This window comes from Coregonus lavaretus (genome assembly GCF_964263955.1).
Source record: "Coregonus lavaretus genome assembly, chromosome: 22".
Taxonomy (NCBI): Eukaryota; Metazoa; Chordata; class Actinopteri; order Salmoniformes; family Salmonidae; genus Coregonus; species Coregonus lavaretus.
In genome coordinates, this window is record NC_140009.1 from 28,305,594 (window position 1) to 28,324,908 (window position 19,315).

The 19,315-nt window shown below is 45.3% G+C and overlaps 1 protein-coding gene across 1 annotated transcript; it reads right to left on the reverse strand.

The window, feature by feature from the left end:
* Positions 1–15,385: 15,385 nt before the first annotated feature.
* LOC311149563 (opsin-5-like) lies at positions 15,386–18,891 on the reverse strand (the record flags this gene model as incomplete). Its single annotated transcript, XM_084186740.1, has 5 exons — positions 15,386–15,862; positions 16,066–16,400; positions 16,597–16,724; positions 16,884–17,046; positions 18,804–18,891. 5 exons carry the CDS (start codon positions 18,889–18,891, stop codon positions 15,386–15,388), a joined length of 1,191 nt encoding a protein of 396 aa, XP_084042866.1.
* Positions 18,892–19,315: the final 424 nt, after the last annotated feature.

Below are 19,315 nucleotides of genomic sequence, written 5' to 3' on the forward strand. Positions count from 1 at the left end.
GTTGTGTGTTTGCTTGCTCTGTAGTGCATTAGCGTTTGATTCAAAGCAGTTTGGAACGTGCACCCCTGGACCAGGTGCGCTCTGATGCCGTTCTTCAGCGTTTGGTTGAAGCGTTCCACCCCTCCGTTAGCTTGTGGGTTGTAGTAGGCCGTGCGGATGTGTTTGATTCCCTTGTTGCTGAGATATGAGGAGAACTCGGCAGAGGTTAGCTGGGGCCCATTGTCCGTGGTAAGGGTGAGGGGTAGGCCCCACCTTGTGAACAGGCTGTCTAGGATGTCCACGATGGCCTGTGCTGTGACAGTTCCGACAGGAACCACTTCTGGCCACTTAGAGTGGAGGTCATACACCACCACCAGGAAGCGCTGATGGTGAGGGACTGCGTGTCCATGGATCTCGCCACAGATGTCCAGTTGGATGTGCTCCCAGGGGTGGGACGGCCATGCGAGAGGCTGCAGGGGGGGTGGGGCGGACTGTCCTGTTTTCCCACTGAGGAGGCATGCAGCACAATCCCTGACCAGGGCTTCAATGTCGTGGTCGATGCCTGGCCACCACACAAGGTCTCGACATCGCTGTTTGACCTTGACTATGCCCAAGTGACCCTCGTGCGCCATGGATAGAACACGCGCACGCAGGCCACTCGGGACCACAGTGCAAAACCCTCGAGAGACACAGACTTCTTCCCAGCAAGAAAGTTCGTGCTTCACTCTGGCGAAAGTCGCCAGCTCTTCCGGCACATGTGCTGGCCATCCAGTGCGTATGTAGGTGCGCAGGGTAGACAGTGTGGGATCCTGTTCCGATGCTTGCTTCAGCTCCTCCAGTGAGACGACTGACTGAAGAGGAGCGTAGAGCATTTGTACAAGCTCTGTTTCGTTGTCGTCTGGCAAGACGGTCGGAGTAGGAGCGTCAAAGGAGCGTGAGAGGAGGTCTGCCACCACGTTATCCCTCCCCAGAGTGAACTTCAGCTGATAGTCATACTGTCTGAGGCGGTCGGCCCATCTGTGCAGCCGAAGTGGCTTGTGGCCAGTTCCTGATGCTGACAGTAGCGTTGTGAGGGACTGGTGGTCGGTTCGGAGTGTGAACAGACGGCCATATAGGTAGAGGTGCCACCTTTCGCACGCCCAGACACAGGCCAGTGCTTCTCGTTCGCCCACAGAGTACCGTTGTTCTGTGGGGCTCAGGGCCCTTGAGGCGAAGGCGACGGGCCTCTCAATGCCATTCTGCAGCTGTGAGAGGACAGCTCCTAGTGCTCCAGCTGAGGCGTCACATGTGACAATGGTGTGGCAGACGGGGTCAAAGTGAGCCAAGACTGGGGCTGTGGTGAGCTGGCTCTTCAGTGAGCGGACCGCGTCTGAGCAGGCTGCCGTCCAGGCCCATGGCTCATCCTTCTTGAGGAGCTGGCGAAGGGGCGCTGTGGTCTGAGAGTAGTGGGGCAGAAACCGGAGGTAGTAAGCTGTCATGCCCAAGAATGAGGCCACCTGAGAGGCTGAGGTCGGTTCCGGGATCCGGTGGACGGCTTCAATGTTCGACATGAGTGGGGCAATGCCTTTGGCCGACAGGCGGAAGCCCACAAACTCGACGGCTGGAGCTGCAAAGGTGCACTTTCCACCGTTAAGGGTCAGGTTGTTCCGCAGTAGAGCACTGAATACTCTGTGGAGTCGATAATCATGGATGTGGAGGTCAGGGCCGTGGTCCACGATGTCATCCAGATAGACCGCCACCCCAGGTATTCCAGCGAGGATGGTGCTCATCACCTTCTGGAAGCAGCTGGGGGCGGAGCTAAGTCCAAAAGGCATGCGTGTATATCTGAACACTCCAGCATGTGTGACAAAGGCCGTGAGGTCTCTGCTAGCTGCATGGAGGGGTACCTGAAGATAACCCTGACGAAGGTCAAGCTTCGTGAAGATCGTGGAGCCATGGAATTGTGCGGTCAGCTCCTCAGCTGTAGGCAAGGGGTACTTATCCGGGACAACGGCCTTGTTCACAGCACGGAGATCCACACAGGTCCGGATTCCACCTGACTTTTTGGTTGCAATGACCAAGTTTGAAATCCAGGGGGCAGCGTTGACTGGCTCAATGATGCCTGCATCCAACTGTGACTGGAGATCTTTTGTGACGTCATCACGCAGTGCAAAGGGAATGCACCGCAGGGGCTGCATGACTAGGGTCACTTCCGGATTCACTAGGGGCCTGTGAGTAAAGGCTGTGAGGCAGCCCAGTCCATCAAACAGAGTCGGCCAGTTCTGCTGCCATGTGCAGGTAACCTGGTAGATAGCTGACCCACTGTCATCTCTCAGTGTGAATCCCAAGCCTGTGAAGAGGTCGAGGCCCAGGAGGTTGGCACCCCGCTTTGCAACATGAAATGTGAATGATGGCAGATGTTTGGTGCCGTAGTGTACTGGGACCTGGAGGGTGCCTACAATGTCTATCTTGGATCTACCGTACCCACACAGGGCAGTGGAGGGCTGTTGGAGTGGTAGGTGACTGAAAAACTTGTAGTAAGTGGCAAGGTTGAGCAACGACACCGCAGCGCCAGTATCCAGCAGCAAAGGCAAACCCACCTCACCCAGCTGCACAGTGCATGTCCTGAATGACACATGGTTGGTGGAGACGGTTCGGATTTCCGTGTGTTCATGTTGAGAGTGAGATGAAACTAAGGGCCTGTTCTGGGTGGAGCTAGTAGCAGGGGCAGAACGACACACTTTCGCAAAGTGATTGTATTTTGGGCAGTTTGAAGCCCTTGAATTGTGAGAGCTAGCCCCACAGTTGCCACAGCTACTTCTGTTTGTTTGTCTGTGTGCCTGCTGCACGGGCATGTCGGTGTCTGTGTCCATGCAGCTATCGACGTGGGAGGGCGTGCGCAGCGTGTGATCGTTGTAGTGCGCCTGCTCGGGCTGAAGCTGCTGTGTGAGAATGGCTGGGGGCCGAGTGTATGCTGCAGAGCTGTCTGTTAGCATAGAAGAGCATTCCAACGCCGCTTCAACCTGGAGTGCTATTTTAATAGCTCCATCTAGTTGTAAATTATCCGATTCCAAAAGCAGTTTCTCCCTTGTCTTTTCACATAACGTCCCCTCTATCAACTGATCCCTGATGATCTCGTCCTGAAGTGTCCCGTAGTTACAAGAGCTAGCCAAATCCCTCAGATTAGCCACGTAGCTTTGAATGGACTCACCCGGCCGTTGGGGTGTCTTCCGTAGCCGGTAGCGTCGGAGGAGCACTCGCTCTTTCCCGGCGAAGTGGTTCCGTAAGAGGCTGACTGCAGCAGTGAATGTGGGAGCCGATCCAAGCGCTCTGAAAATCCTCTGTCCCTCTGTACCAAGGCAGTGACAGAGCAGTGCTGTCCTCCGCTTGTCGGAGATTGTAGAAAAGTCCATAGCTTCTAGATAAGTGTTAAAACTATCAAGCCAGTTATTCCACGGGACTGGAGGTTCGCCAGGCACGGCGATGAATGGTGCTGGCGGTGGTAAACTGAATTCAGCCATCTTCGTCGCCAATGTTATATCTAGCCTAGTTGTAGAAGAACGGACATCTGCACAGTTTCACATTGAACATCACTCTGTCGTTTAATGACATGTGCCACGCATTCTGACAACCCATTCATCCGTAACGCAGCACACTGTCGTAAACCATAACAACGTACAGTACGACGTACAGCACGTCGTACCATACATAACAATCACCTCTACCTTACCTGCCACCCTAGACCCACATCAATTTGCCTACCGCCCCAATAGATCCACAATCACCATCACACTGCCCTATCCCATCTGGACAAGAGGAATACCTATGTAAGAATGCTGTTCATTGACTATAGCTCAGCATTCAACACCATAGTACCCTTCAAGTTCATCATTAAGCTCGAGGCCCTGGGTCTGAACCCCGCCCTGTGCAACTGGGTCCTGGACTTCCTGACGGGCCGCCCCCAGGTGGTGAAGGTAGGAAACAACACCTCCACTTTGCTGATCCTTAACACTGGGGCCCCACAAGGGTAGGTGCTCAGCCCACTCCTGTAATCCCTGTTCATCCATGACTGTGGCCAAGCACACCTCCAACTCAATCATCAAATTTGCAGACGACACAACAGTAGTAGGCTTGATTACCAACAATGACGAGACAGCCTACAGGGAGGAGGTGAGGGCTCTGGGAGTGTGGTGTCAGGAAAATAACCTCTCACTCAACGTAAACTAAACAAAGGAGATGATCGTGGACTTCAGGAAACAGCAGAGGGTGCACCCCCTATCCACATCGACGGGACCGCAGTGGAGAAGGTGGAAAGCTTCAACTTCCTTGGCGTACACATCACGGACAAACTGAAATGGACCACCCACACAGACAGTGTGGTGAAGAAGGTGCAACAGAGCCTCTTCAACCTCAGGAGGCTAAAGAAACTTGGCGTGGCACCTAAAACCCTCACAAACCTTTACAGATGCACAATTGAGAGCATCCTGTCGGGCTGTATCGCCGCCTGGTACGGCAACTGCACCGCCCGCAACCGCAGGGCTCTCCAGAGGGTGGTGCGGTCTGCCCAATGCATTACCGGGGGCAAACTACCCGTCCTCCAGGACACCTACAGCACCCGATGTCACAGGAAGGCCAAAAAGATCATCAAGGACAACAACCACCCGAGCCACTGCCTGTTCACCCCACTATCATCCAGAAGGCGAGGTCAGTACATGTGCATCAAAGCTGGGACCGAGAGACTGAAAAACAGCTTATATCTCAAGGCCATCAGACTGTTAAACAGCCATCACTAGCACATTAGAGGCTACTTTCTATTGAAATCACTGGCCACTTTAAGAAATGGAACACTAGCCACTTTAATAATGTTTACATATCTTGCATTACTCATCGCATATGTATATAGTGTATTCTATTCTATTCTACGGTATCTTAGTCCACATCGCTTGTCCATATATGTATATATTCTTAATTCATTCCTTACTTTGATTTGTGTGTATTGGGTATATGTTGTGAAATTGTTAGATATTACTGCACTGTTGGAGCTAGAAGCACAATAATTTCGCTACACCCGCAATAACATCTGCTAAACACGTGTATGTGAGCAATAACATTTGATATGATTTGAGAGCCAATGCAAGTATTTGGGTCTCAGGCAAAGTTACTCAACACTAGGCAAAGTTACTCATCACGTGCGTGGTCATCGAACCACTTCTTCCTGGTTTATTGTTCATATGATGAGTTGCATTGGTTATAGGCTTTGGTTTAGCGGACTGATGTGCAGACGACCCTTGTTTGAACCCTGTCAGTCGGTTCAGTTACCACACATGCATGATGAGTAGGCCTAACCTTTCCTGAGACCTGAAGAGTTGCATTGGCTCCCTGAGTCAATGCCTAAGCTTCAGCTTAGCAGGGCTATGCTTTTCTGGTGCGTGGGAGACCTGGGTTAGCACCCTGTGTGTTGGTTACACTAGTCAAATCAATGTACAGAGAGCCCGATATGGCTAAGATGTACCACTACATGGGGGTGTGGTGTTGCTCTCCTGGCTCATGCCTCCAAGAAGCTATTTGCATGCACTTTGAAAATTGAAATTGAAATTGAAAAGAGAAAATGCTTAATTGGGTAATTGTAAAATTAAAACAGACACAATTTCTCTTTGCACATTGCATTTACGATTTTCTGTTTACCATTTGGCTTTTTACTTTTACAATTTTTATTTAGAATTTCTGTTTACCATTTCCAATTTTAAATTAACAATTGTTTATTTTCATTTTAACTTTGCAATTTAATTGTGGCATGAATCATGCACACTGATATGAACAGTGCCTGACTTGGGTTTGAAGTGCAGGTGCTGTCTTTTTCCAAGTCAGTCCATTAGACTATGTTCACCATACATTTACATTTACATTTACGTCATTTAGCAGACGCTCTTATCCAGAGCGACTTACAGTTAGTGAATACATATTTTTTTTTTATACTGGCCCCCCGTGGGAATCGAACCCACAACCCTGGCGTTGCAAACGCCATGCTCTATCAACTGAGCTACATCCCGGCCGGCCATTCCCTCCCCTACCCTGGACGACGCTGGGCCAATTGTGCGCCGCCCATGAGTCTCCCGGTCGCGGCCGGCTGCGACAGAGCCTGGATTCGAACCAGGATCTCTAGTGACACAGTTAGCACTGCGATGCAGTGCCTTAGACCACTGCGCCACTCAGGAGTACACCAAAATTCACAAATTACATTATGCTATAGAGACCTCTGATTCACTGTTAATGGTTTGTACACATTTTCCATGACTTCTCCATGACTTTTAACCAAATGTTCATGAAAAAGTAAGCATTATTGACACTGGAAAGCTGCTGTGTCTGATCCCATGTAGACCTACCACCTCCTGCCACTGTGCCCTTGATCAAGACACTTAGCCCCCCACATAGAACTGCACTGTTAGTCACATGTTGTCAACAGCTCCTGGGTATGCAGGCTTGGCTTTTTTAACATTACAACCAAATAATTTGGTCTTTCTAAAATTATTCCCTCATTCAATAAATCAGGGATCAAATGGATAAGGTAGGAATCACGTCTTTCCAACGGTGCAGATTTATTTAGGCTCTACAGTGCCGGTGGAATGGCAACAACGAAATGAATGCTTAGTTAGTTATAGTTAACTAGCGAGATAACTGCTACAAGTTATGTTTTGAATTGGTGATCTAGTTAGTCTGTCTGTCATTATTTTATACCTGCTGCTGAAATGTCGCACTCTCTCTCTTCGGGCAACGGCCCACTCGAACTGGCACACACGCAGCACCACAGACATGCACTGAAGGGTCATTCCCATAATGGCTGATATGTCATTTTTTTATTGATTGATCATATTTAAAAGTGTGCTTTCATCAATTACATTAACAATCAATCAATCAATCAAATGTATTTATAAAGCCCTTTTTACATCAGCAGATGTCACAGTGCTATACAGAAAACCCAGCCTAAAACCCCAAACAGCAAGCAATGCAGATGTAGAAGCACGGTGGCTAGGAAAAACTCCCTAGAAAGGCAGAAACCTGGGAAGAAACCTAGAGAGGAACCAGGCTCTGAGGGGTGGCCTGTTCCCTTCTGGCTGTGCCGGGTGTAGATTATAACAGTACATTGCCATTAAGGCCAGATTTTTCTCCAAGATGTTCAAACATTCATAGATGACCAACATGGTCAAATAATAATCACAGTGGTTGTAGAGGTTGCAACAAGTCAGTACATCAGGAGTAAATGTCACTTGTCTTTTCATAGCCGGGCATTTAGAGGTTGAAATAGCAGGTGCGGTAGAGAGAGAGAGTTGAAAACAGCAGGTCTGGGACAAGGTGGCATGTCCGATGAACAGGTCAGGGTTCCGTAGCCGCAGGCAGAAGAGTTGAAACTGGAGCAGCAGCACGACCAGGTGGACTGGGGACAGCAAGGAGTCATCAGGCCAGGTAGTCCTGAGGCATGGTCCTAGGGCTCAGGTCCTCCGGGAGAGAGAGTATTAGAGGGAGCAAAATCAAATTCACACAGGACACCACATAAGACAGGAGAATAACACCAGTTATAACAGACTGACCCTAGCCCATAGCACATAGACTATTGCAGCATAGATACTGGAGGCTGAGACGGGGGGGTCGGGAGACACTGTGGCCCCGTCCGACGATACCCCCAGAGAGGGCCAACCAGGCAGGATATACAATTATGAAACTAATTTCCGTGACTTTTCATGACCTTACAAACCCTCATTTGACAACTTGGAACAGTGCATCATGCCATTCATGTTGGCACATTTTAAATCTGCACAATCTCGAACAGCATACTGTCACACAGATTCACAGACTAGCGGCAAATAAACTTGAACAAAGTGGAATCAGGAAATGAATGCCCACTCTTCATTGCAATTCAATGAAAATCCTGCCTTCATTCCGCTTTAATCAACCTTTTTTGCCTCGGTGTGTGAATCTGGGCTAGCGATAGGCTACTTTGTTTTTATAGAGGAGCTGGTACACAATTCCCCCAAAGTTAGAAGTGCCGGTACGGCCTTCCGGACAGCTCCGACACAAGTCAAGCACTGGATATGAAAATAAAAATACATTGATCACATTCCTATTTAGCATGTAAGCATTGCATTTTTGAACTGGCACTGATCACCCTCCATATAATTGTAAGTATTAGCTAATCCAAAAATGTATTACCCTAAAGTACAGGAAATCTTGAACAGATCATGTTTTGTAATGTCAAAATTGTGTGTGAGCACTAGTGTGCCAGCGCCAACTAAAAAGTTGACAGTGGCTCCACCCTAAAACAAATAGAAACTCTTTGATAATAAACGGCATTAAACTTTGGATTTGATTAATTTATAGTAGCTAAATTGATTTAATTGAACCAGTTTTGTTTTGGCATGTGATGTTCATTTAATTTCTTCACTCCCTGTTATAACCAGCTGGGGGCAGTGTTACTCTATCTTGCCTGAACTAATACCAAGACCGTTTTAGTCCGTTTCCATTCTCTTTTACGATAACCCTAGTAGTGTTTTGTGTTCTCCTCAGGGCCATAGAAACTCTGTATTGTTTCTTAGTTTGAAAAAATGGAAAGAAGTCTCCCTCTACTATATCAGCTATGAAATACAGTATCCCAAAAGCAAATGAAATTGCATCACCCACTGAGGTACTAAAATAAGCCCCTAAAACGTAATACTACCTGCGGGAGTCTAGGCCACCCGTAATGTGAGCAGGACAGCCCTTACTGATTTACGTAACTGACAGTTACATAAATCCCAGGGGAAATGGAATTACTAATTTGCACATGCACACACACACACAGTGCAACTCCCAAAAGCACACACGCACCAGAGCAGACATGCCCCCCAGTATCTGCTGAGGCGGGGACAGCAGGATGAGAAATAAACACGGCAAAATAAATTTGTGTTTTGTGCTAACTGGGTGCCGGGAGCAGTGGCGAAGCTCTATAACAGCTGGTGAAGCAAGTCTTTGAAGAGGGCGCAAACCACACTACCCACTATAATGACCACAGGGTTTCATCAAAGAAAGAGGGAGAGAGATAGGAGAGAGGGGGATGATAAAGGGGAAAAAGAAAGAGCAGTTGTGAGAGGGAGGGAGTGAACATTGATGAGGGCAGGGAGTGAGGGGAATAAAAGCCTTGTATGGTGCACTGCTGCAGTTCCAATAGAAACAAATGTAAAATAGTCAGATTAATCTTCAGCTTGAATATAATAAGTAACAAGGCATTTTACAGAAACTAGGTTGACTGTCTGTTCTGTTATGTGCGCCACTCTTGGATTGTCTGTTTTACCTGGTTTTAATTTCCACCATGTTCATGACTCTTTCCTGTACTAATGTGAGAAGTTGAACAATGGTGAAGCTTGTGCAGCATGTAAGCATGAAAAAATACAAAATCATGTAAAAGTACCCAATCAAATGTTGAGCATCACTTTGTGTTAGTTACATCTGTTGGTTATGTAATTGCATCACTGTGAACCACTCATTATTATTATTATTATTATTATTATTATTATTATTATTATTAGCCTGTCAGCTTTGATAAAGTCAGAGGGGTTTTGTTGTAGCCCTTAAGAAACACAACACTCATACAGAATTACCAGTTTTCATACTAAATGCTAGTTCCTGCTAATTCCTGTTCTCTCTGAATTTATAATAATATGCCATTTAGCAGACGCTTTTATCCGAAGCGACTTACAGTCATGTGTGCATACATTTTTACGTATGGGTGGTCCCGGGGATCGAACACACTACCCTTGCGTTACAAGCGCCATGCTCTACCAATTGAGCTACAGAGGACCATTCAGCTCAGGTCAAACCGGTGGAACGATGAGGTGACGGCAGCCTAGATTTAATGTAGAGAGAATGAAGGTTTAATTCTGACAGAGATAATGATATACTTTATTGTCCCCAAGGGAGATATTTACCTAGAGTACTGCCGCTTCCACATAATACATAGAATCAATTGAGAATTAACACCCCATCATACCCCCCCCCCATCCACACAAAAAGTTTGTAAGTCAATGCCAGGCAAGGCTGTGACTAGGTGGCAGTTCCAAATGATGAAGGCCTACAGTCCGTTATTGCCATCTGCCTCGTCTGCCTCTGTCTCACCTGCTGTTAAGCAGATTCATTGACAGGGCTTTATTTCTGTTCAGCCTCCTCAGTGGCATCAGCTGGAACTCTGTGTTCAGTGCATGAGTGGGGTCCGATATGACCTTTCTGGCCTGCCTGATGATGGTCTCCTCAAAAATGTCCTGGAGAGAGGAGGGAAGTGTCATGCCTATAATCTTCCCTGCTGTCTTGGTCAGTCTCAAGATTTGGGCTTTGAGCTGCACTGTCAGGTTATCAAACCATGTAACAATGCCGTAGCGTAGGATTTACTCAATGGTGGATCTATAAAAGAGGAGCATGATCTTCTGGTTGACTCCATAGACCCTGAGTCGACACAGGAAGTGCAAGCACTGTTGGATGCGTGAGCTCTTGCTCCACATGTGTGCGCCAGCACAGCCCACTGTCAATGTGGACCCCCAGGTACTTGAATGAGATCACCGGCTCATTGTTCTCTCCGTGTACCACTATGGGGCTGTGGTCCCCAATGGACGTAGGGTCAAGGATCATCTCCTCAGTATTTTTCACATTCAGTTGTAGGTGATGTTCATCACATCATCTGACAAATCCTTCAGTCTCTGTCCTGTAGCCGTTGGCGTCATAGCGTTTGTTTAAGAGCCCGAGGACAGCGGTGTCGTCCGAGAACTTAATGACGTAGTTGTTTGGGTGCCTGCTGACGCAGTCGTTTGTATACAGCGTGAAGAGGATAGGGGAACTCACGCAGTCCTGGGGCGCCCCCGTGCTGATGGTCAGGGCATCAGAGAGTGTAGAGGTAATTCTGATTTGCTGCATCCTGTTGGGAAGGAAGGAGTGGTACCACCTTATTGTGAATGGGTTCACATTCATCTGTTTCAGCTTCTCCAGTAGGAAATGCACTTTGATTGTAATAAAGGCGAAGCTGAAGTCAATGAATGTGAGTCTTGCATATGCTACTGGGCATTCAAGGTGTTTTACATTTACATTTACGTCATTTAGCAGACGCTCTTATCCAGAGCGACTTACAAATTGGAGCGTTCACCTTATGATAGCCAGTGGGACAACCACTTTACCTTTTTTGTTTTTATTCTAATTTTTTAATTCTTGAGTATATTTTTAATTTTCATATGTTTTTTTTATATATATATATATATATATATATATATTTTTTTTTAAATGTTTTTTTTCAGTTTTTTAAATTTTTTAATTTTTTAGTATATTTTTAATTTATGTTAGTTCATTTTTTTAAAACAAAATTTGTGGGGGTGGGGTAGGGGGGGGGGGGGTAGAAGGATTACTTTTATACTATCCCAGGTATTCCTTAAAGAGGTAGGGTTTTAGGATAAGATGCATTATTGTGCTAATAGTGCCATCCGTGTCCCTCTCCTCCTTGTATGCAAACTGATAGGGATCTAGGAATTGTTGGACATCAGTGTGTAGGTTTCCAACCATGATTTTCTCTTAAGGACTTCATCACTATGGATGTGAGCGCGCATGCTCTTAAAAACACTTGTGACAACACTTTGTAGAAAAATCGGACATAAAATAGATTATAAAAGTCATTAAGTTTGTTTGCTTTGTCAAGTTCATTAGGTGCATACACTGATTTCTTAGCAGAGCTCATGTTTGATATCACTCTAATAGAGTCCCATAGTTTCTTAGAGTTCATTGTGAGGAAGTTCTGCTCCACACACTTCATATGTTCTTTCTGTGCCTCCTTCAGTTTACTATTCAGCTCGTTTTGGGTCACCCTCAACTCTAAGTTGTCTGTGTTTTGGAATGCTCACTTTCTGTTAATGCAGTATTGAACTTATTTTGTGATGACACAGACATCCGAGCTCCTGCCCTCAGATGTAGCTTGGATGTCATCCTGATTATGTTGGCCCTGGTCATAAAAGACTCCCCACACACAGTCAAACTGTCCTATTACCCCAGCCAGGGCCGTGCACAGACCTTTTGGGGGGCATGTGCAAAAAAAAAGGGCATCCCCTAACCCTAACTGGTACTTGTATAGAGCCTTATTATTGTTATTTATTGTGTTACTATTTTCTATTTTTATTTGCTAATTCTTACTTTTTAACTCTGCATTGTTGGAAAATGGCTTGCAAGTAAACATTTCACGTTAAAGTCTACACCCATTGTATTCGGCACATGTGACAAATAACATTTAGTTTTATTTGCTCCCTACCACCTGTCAGAATAATGCATTTTATGTCTATCTTGTTTTAGGATTCACAGACTGTCAGCATGCAGCCCAAGTTACTAACCACTTTTGGAGCAAACTAGTGCTCTCAAATTGTATCGTGATGTCGACAGCAGATGAGTTGTATTCATAATATGGCTAACTTAGGTAGCTAACATAAAAAAAAATATATATACAGTATATATATTAACTAGGGTTAGCAACGTTGGGTGGTCAATAGATTGAGAGCTAGCTAACCAGCTTAGATAGCAAACAATTAATAAAAAAAAAGCAGTAAACAGTAGCGTTGTTTTATGTAGAATGTTGTCAGCAAAATTAGGTTGCTGTTACTCTCTATTGCTGAATGCAGCCTTTTGACAGCATGTACTAAAATCGATTTAATCCACCTTCGTTTTGGTGATTGGCGTTTAGGCTGTGACAACGAATAGGCAGCAGACAGACCTACAGTATGTTTTAGCAGGGAAGTTTGGTAGGGTGACCTGATTTGTAACTATGAAAATAATTTTGTCAAACAGATTGTGAACCCTAAAGTGTACGTTTTATTCTAGGGGGACGACGACGACAATAAATAGACAAATCATTTGCTTAGGGTGTAAGGGCAGATTTATGTCATCTTGTCTTCAGGAGATTGTATTACTTATTTACTTTATTTAGTCGGATCAGTGGAACAACTCTCATTCTTAACAATGGGCTAAAATATAGGGTAATTACTGTGCTTGTCAGCAAGAACACTACTGTTATTCCCCACACATTTTATTATTCCACTTCCCTATTTTGCTAGTGTAATCACATATTTGAAATCTGATATGGACTTTGAAAATGATTTATATGAGGCTATGTATTTTTGCAGCCATTCATGGACCGTTTTGAATAAGTCATACAAATAAGCATTGGATATTAAATTCTCTATAATTCAAATATAATGTTTGACATTTTAGTATTGTGCACATGCTAGGCAGAGATGGTAGGGGTACTCACAATTCATAAACACATAATATTTTGTCTATGTAGAGTAAGATGATGATCTTCAACTAGTAGGAATAAACCACCTGAATATTAAGATTCATTTGATTTTTCTTGAAGGTTGGGTGATTTTTGAGAAATGTGTTGTTATAACAATAACATTTTCAAACACCCAGCACTTCAGGGTAGGCCAACCCTCCTGTAGAGCAAGCAGGATTTTCTTCCAGCCCTATTTTAAAGAGAGAGTTCACCCAAATTACAAAATGTTTGTGTCCTTACCTTGAAAGCAGTCTATGGACAAGGAGGCTGCAATCTATGATTTGGTTACCCACTGCCATCAACCATTAATATTACAATTTTACTTAAAATTTCACCCCCCAAAAATCTCAAAGTAACAAAGTCGTCGAATTTGGAGTGTTTATTTAATGTTTAAAGCATCCTGAATACACCTGACCTGAGTGGTTGAAATGATAATTTTTTCCATCCTGGTCATACATCTAAGTCATGTCAAAATATGTAGAATTGCAGGGAATTAACTTTAAAACAGTAACATTTTCCATCTAGGGCAATGAAATTCACATAGCAAATCTCATTCCAAGCTTTCTTCAAAAATTGGCAGCCATGAAAATGTTATTGAAAAAACAGAGATGATGGTTAATCTAATCTCATTAGGCTACAGCACATGACATATGTCATGCCGCAAATAATGAGTTTACCTTACCTGACCCACAGCATGCAGGCCTGAACCTCCCTGCCCATCAGAACAACAGGTAGGCCTATTTTGATTGCCCATTTTGAAACATGACTTAAATTTCAAACAATTATAACCATGCACCAGACTGGTAGTTTCCATATTGTTTCTACAATTTGCTAATTAAAGCAATTTCCTCATATTTGTTTCACAGTTTTAATAAGGACATCATGATGAAAATATAGCCTAGATATGCTCTCTTATTACAAATACACACTACTTCACAGCCCAGTACTATCAGCAATGTATTGGAAATAATGTCAGGAGAAATGTTGCCAAGGCCTCTCTCTACACTGGCATAGTATCACCAGACGAGTTTAGTGATTAGCTGAAAGATGTTCAAATCGCCCCCACTACACGGATGTGAACATTGCATGATGTGTGGGATCATTGGGCTCCTATTTCCTTTGGTTCTGTCATGTGATTGTCCTGGATAAATCCACTGCACTTATATTTATAAAAGAGAACATTTATTGTTATATTTAAATAGTTCAGTTAACACTTTTGTCTTTAGGCATCTTGTACATCTTGTACTCCTGAGTGGCGCAGTGGTCTAAGGCACTGCATCGCAGTGCTAACTGTGCCACTAGAGATCCTGGTTTGAATCCAGGCTCTGTCGCCGCCGGCCGCGACCGGGAGACTCATGGGCGGCGCACAATTGGTCCAGGGTAGGGGAGGGAATGGCCGGCAGGGATGTAGCTCAGTTGATAGAGCATGGCGTTTGCAACACCAGGGTTGTGGGTTCGATTCCCACGGGGGGGCAGTATAAAAAAATATGTATTCACTAACTGTAAGTCGCTCTGGATAAGAGCGTCTGCTAAATGACTAAAATGTAAATGTACAACTTAATGTTGTTTGCATTGACCAACTTGTTTGCTATGGTGAGTGAGACTGAGTGCAACAGCTGCTGAGATACATAAACATTTCAGGAAATATGTTTTCTTGCAAAACATCCAACCTTGAAGCTGTGGTCCTTTTGGCAGTGACCTTAGTCAGAGCAGAATGGACTGAGGCTCTCTTTATAGGGATGCTGAGGCAGGCTGCACCTTGCTGTACTGCCAATAATGTTCGTTCTGGAATGGAGGCAATGACAAATACTGCACAGATAAGCGCCATTACCAGCAACTCAGCCAGCGAAAAACAAATGTATGTTTGAGGTGATGGATGGCACAGGGGAATGCATGCACGGTTTTGTAGCTGAGGCAAATGCTGATGAGGCAAGATGGGCCCATCTCTCACAGATGCTGACATCTTGCCCTGTGTGCAAGATCTGAATTCCACCAATCATTTTTGCCATTTGACTGTCTGTCTCTCCCTTCCTGGCCATGTCTTTCCACCTGGCCATCTCCATCCCTGTCTGAATGATTAGGGTAGGATACAGTTCTGATTCACTACTAGAGGAAATCAGCCTGCAGTTTGGCAGAGAGTTGACCGACAGTCACATTGCTGTAGGTGGAGCCTGTCTGTATTCGGGCAGTCCTTTGGGGTGTAATCCCAGTGTGGCAGTGCGCTCCGTCCTCGTCAGAGTGCAGACACGCCCTGTGGCTTTCTGGCTGTCCGTTTGAGACACTCATGTCCTTGTTGTTTCTCTGGGATGTGGATCCAAATGGGTCTTTCTGTTCAGGCTGGGGGCTGCCCCTGCAGATCCTATTGCGGAACGTGGATGTGTCTCGACAAAGACACTTGCGGAAGTTTGGTTTGCAAAGCAGGTAGACCATAGGATTGTAGATGGTGGACGATTTGGCAAAGATGGCCGCCAGGGCGAATGCAGTAGGAGGCACCAGGGTGGCGTCACCAAATGCCGCCCACATGGCCACTATGGCGTAAGGGCTCCATGCACCCAGGAAGCCGATGCATACTGCTACCGACAACTGTTGAAAAACACACACACACACAATATATATAAATAGGCATAAATATTCAATATCTCTTTACTTAAAGTCTGCAGGTATAAGGCTTTTTAACTTTGGCACAGACCCTGCAAACTATACAAGCCTAACCACACACAAAGTTACATAATCCCTGAGCTGCTGTTGTTGTGAACTGGATTGCTGACACAGGGATACTGTCTGACCTTGACGATGAGGGCGTGTGCGTTGGTGGTCTTGGTCTGGGGCGACACATGCTGCTGGACGGCCTGGTGAGAACTGCGCACCGTCAGCAGGATGAAGGTGTAGGAGAGGAAGATGACGGTGCAGGGCAGAGCGTAGCAGAAGAGGAACAGGCAGACAATGTAGGACATGGCAGACAGCTTGTAGTTTGGTACGTTCCAGTCAATGCAGCAGGCAGTGCCATAAGGCTCTGCATTGTAGTGTCCCCAATGTGCCAGGGGACCGATGGCGAACACAGAGGCATAACACCACACAACCACCACCAGGAAGCAGGCATTGGATGAGGAGAACTTGTTACCTGGGGATGGAAAATGGGACAAAGGGGAAAAGGAAGGAGGAGAAATGTGCATTTTGACATGAGATAAAATAGGGCTTTATTAATCTCCAAAGCGCACATTAGATTGCATCAGTTTTAAGACTACTTCACCATCTCAGAGATTAATGTACAGTAAAAAATAAAGGTTTGATTATAGCCGATTTGAAATCTAACTCACCATAGTTAGAGAAGCAGACTTTGAGGCAGCAGACAAAGGAGAGAGCTGTGAGGTTGGTCAGGCTGCACAGGCCAAACAGAACCCCACACATAGCATAAAACTGACAGGTGATCTCATCAAACAGCCACCTACACAGTGGGGAGAGATCATAAGAGAGTTAAACAGAAGAAAGTTTTCACTAAAATATTCAGTCACTGTCATTGCAACACAGAATAACAGTGAGATCTCGAGAATGCCCTAGGGTTTTTTTGTTCCATGAGCCAGAAGAGAGAAAGAATATCAAATACTTGTGAGCGAATGATGAGGGAATGGCCAGAGGGAATAAAGACAGGGTCATCCCAAGGTCGCTGATGGACAGGTTAATGATGAAGAACTCGGCAGGCTTCAAGGACAATCGCTTACGATACGCAACAAGCAGCAAGATGCCATTCCCCAGGAGAGACAGAACACCTAGAAGAGAAAGACTGAAATATGAGGAAAAAAAGAGGACAACTGCAGTGCATGCGGAAAGTATTCAGACCCCTTGACTTTTTCCACATTTTGTTACGTTACAGCCTTATTCTAAAATGGATTAAATAAAAAAATATCCTCAATCTACACACAATACCCCATAATGACAAAGAAAAAACAGGTTTTTTGACATTTTTGCAAATTTATAAAAAGAAAACCCTGAAATATTACATTTACATAATTATTCAGACCCTTTACTCAGTGCTTTGTTGAAGCACCTTTGGCAGCGATTACAGCCTCGAGTCTTCTTGGTTATGACGCTACAAGCTTGGCTCACCTGTATTTGGGGAGTTTCTTCCATTCTTCTCTGCAGATCCTTTCAAGCTCTGCCAGGTTGGATGGGGAGCGTCGCTTCACAGCTATTTTCAGGTCTCTCCAGAGATGTTAGATTGGGTTCAAGTGGCTGGGCCGCTCAAGGACATTGAGACTTGTCCCGAAGCCACTCCTGTGTTGTCATGTTGGAAGGTGAACCTTCGCCCCAGTCTTTGGTCCTGAGATCTCTGGAGCAGGTTTTCATCAAGGATCTCTCTGTACTTTGCTACGTTCATCTTTCCCTCGATCCTGACTAGTCTCCCAGTCCCTGCCACTGAAAAACATCCCCACAGCATGATGCTGCCACCACCATGCTTCACCGTAGGGATGGTGCCAGGTTTCCACCAGATGTGACGCTTGGCATTCAGGCCAAAGAGTTCAATCTTGGTTTCATCAGACCAGAGTATCTTGTTTCTCATGATCTGAGAGTCCTTTAGGTGCCTTTTGGCAAACTCCAAGTGAGCTGTCATGTGCCTTTTACTGAGGAGTGGCTTCTGTCTGGCCACTCTACCATAAAGGCCTGATTGGTGGAGTACTGCAGAGATGGTTGTCCTTCTGTAAGGTTCTCCCATCGCCACAGACGGTAGTTCTAAACTTCTTCCATATAAGAGTGATGGAGGCCACTGTGTTCTTGGGGACCTTCATGCTGCAGGCATCTTTTGGTACCCTTCCCCAGATCTGTGCCTCGACACAATCCTGTCTCGGAGCTCTACGGACAATTCCTTCAACCTCATGGCTTGGTTTTTGCTCTGACATGCACTGTCAACTGTGGGACCTTAAATAGACAGACAGGTCTGCCTTTCCAAATCATGTCCAATCAATTGAATTTACCACAGTTGGACTCCAATCAAGTTGTAGAAACATCTCAAGAATGATAAATGGAAACAGGATGCACCTGAGCTCAATTTCGAGTCTCATAGCAAAGGGTCTGAATACGTAAGTAAGGTATTTTTGTTTCTTATTTTTAATAAGTTTGCAAACATTTCTAAAAACCTGTTTTGCCTTGTCTTTATGGAGTATTGTGTGTAGATTGATGAGGGAAAAAAATTACTGAATACATTTTAGAATAAGGCTGTAACGTAACAAAATGTGCAAAAGGGGAAGGGGTCTAAATACTTTCCGAATGCACTGTAAATAAAGTCATAAACATAGAGGAAGAATTAAGAATATGTCAAATCAGGGGTATACATCCAGGCATAAAATCATACAGTACTCTAAGAATGGATGAGGGTAAATGCCTTGAAAATGCCTTGAATCTTCTATTTGATCTGTATGTGGCAGTGACTGACTCCCCTTAGCTGGAATCAGATTTACTCAAATGTAAGGACTTGTGATTGGATCAACAGTGAGTAAATATGACCCATTGGCAGGGAATATGAACTCACAGAATATGCTGTAGAGCATGCCCATGAGGAAGTCAAGCTCCTTTGAGATTGTGGAGACAAACAGGGTTGTGTCTGAAGCATTTCCCATCTGCAGAGGACAGAGGAGAGTAACGGTTAGTCAGAGAACAGCAGTGCAGTTGATTGTTAATTATGTAATTACGTAATATTTGTTAGCGTTAATTAATGCAAATAGTCTGGGTAGCCATTTGATTAGATGTTCAGGAGTCTTATGGCTTGGGGGTAGAAGCTGTTTAGAAGCCTCTTGGACCTAGACTTGGCACTTCGGTACCGCTTGCCGTGCGGTAGCAGAGAGAACAGTCTTTGACAATTTTTAGGGCCTTTCTCTGACACCACCTGGTATAGAGGTCCTGGATGGCAGGAAGCTTGGCCCCAGTGATGTACTGGGCCGTACGCACTACCCTCTGTAGTGCCTTGCGGTCGGAGGCCGAGCAGTTGCCATACCAGGCAGTGATGCAACCAGTCAGGATGCTCTCGATGGTGCAGCTGTAGAA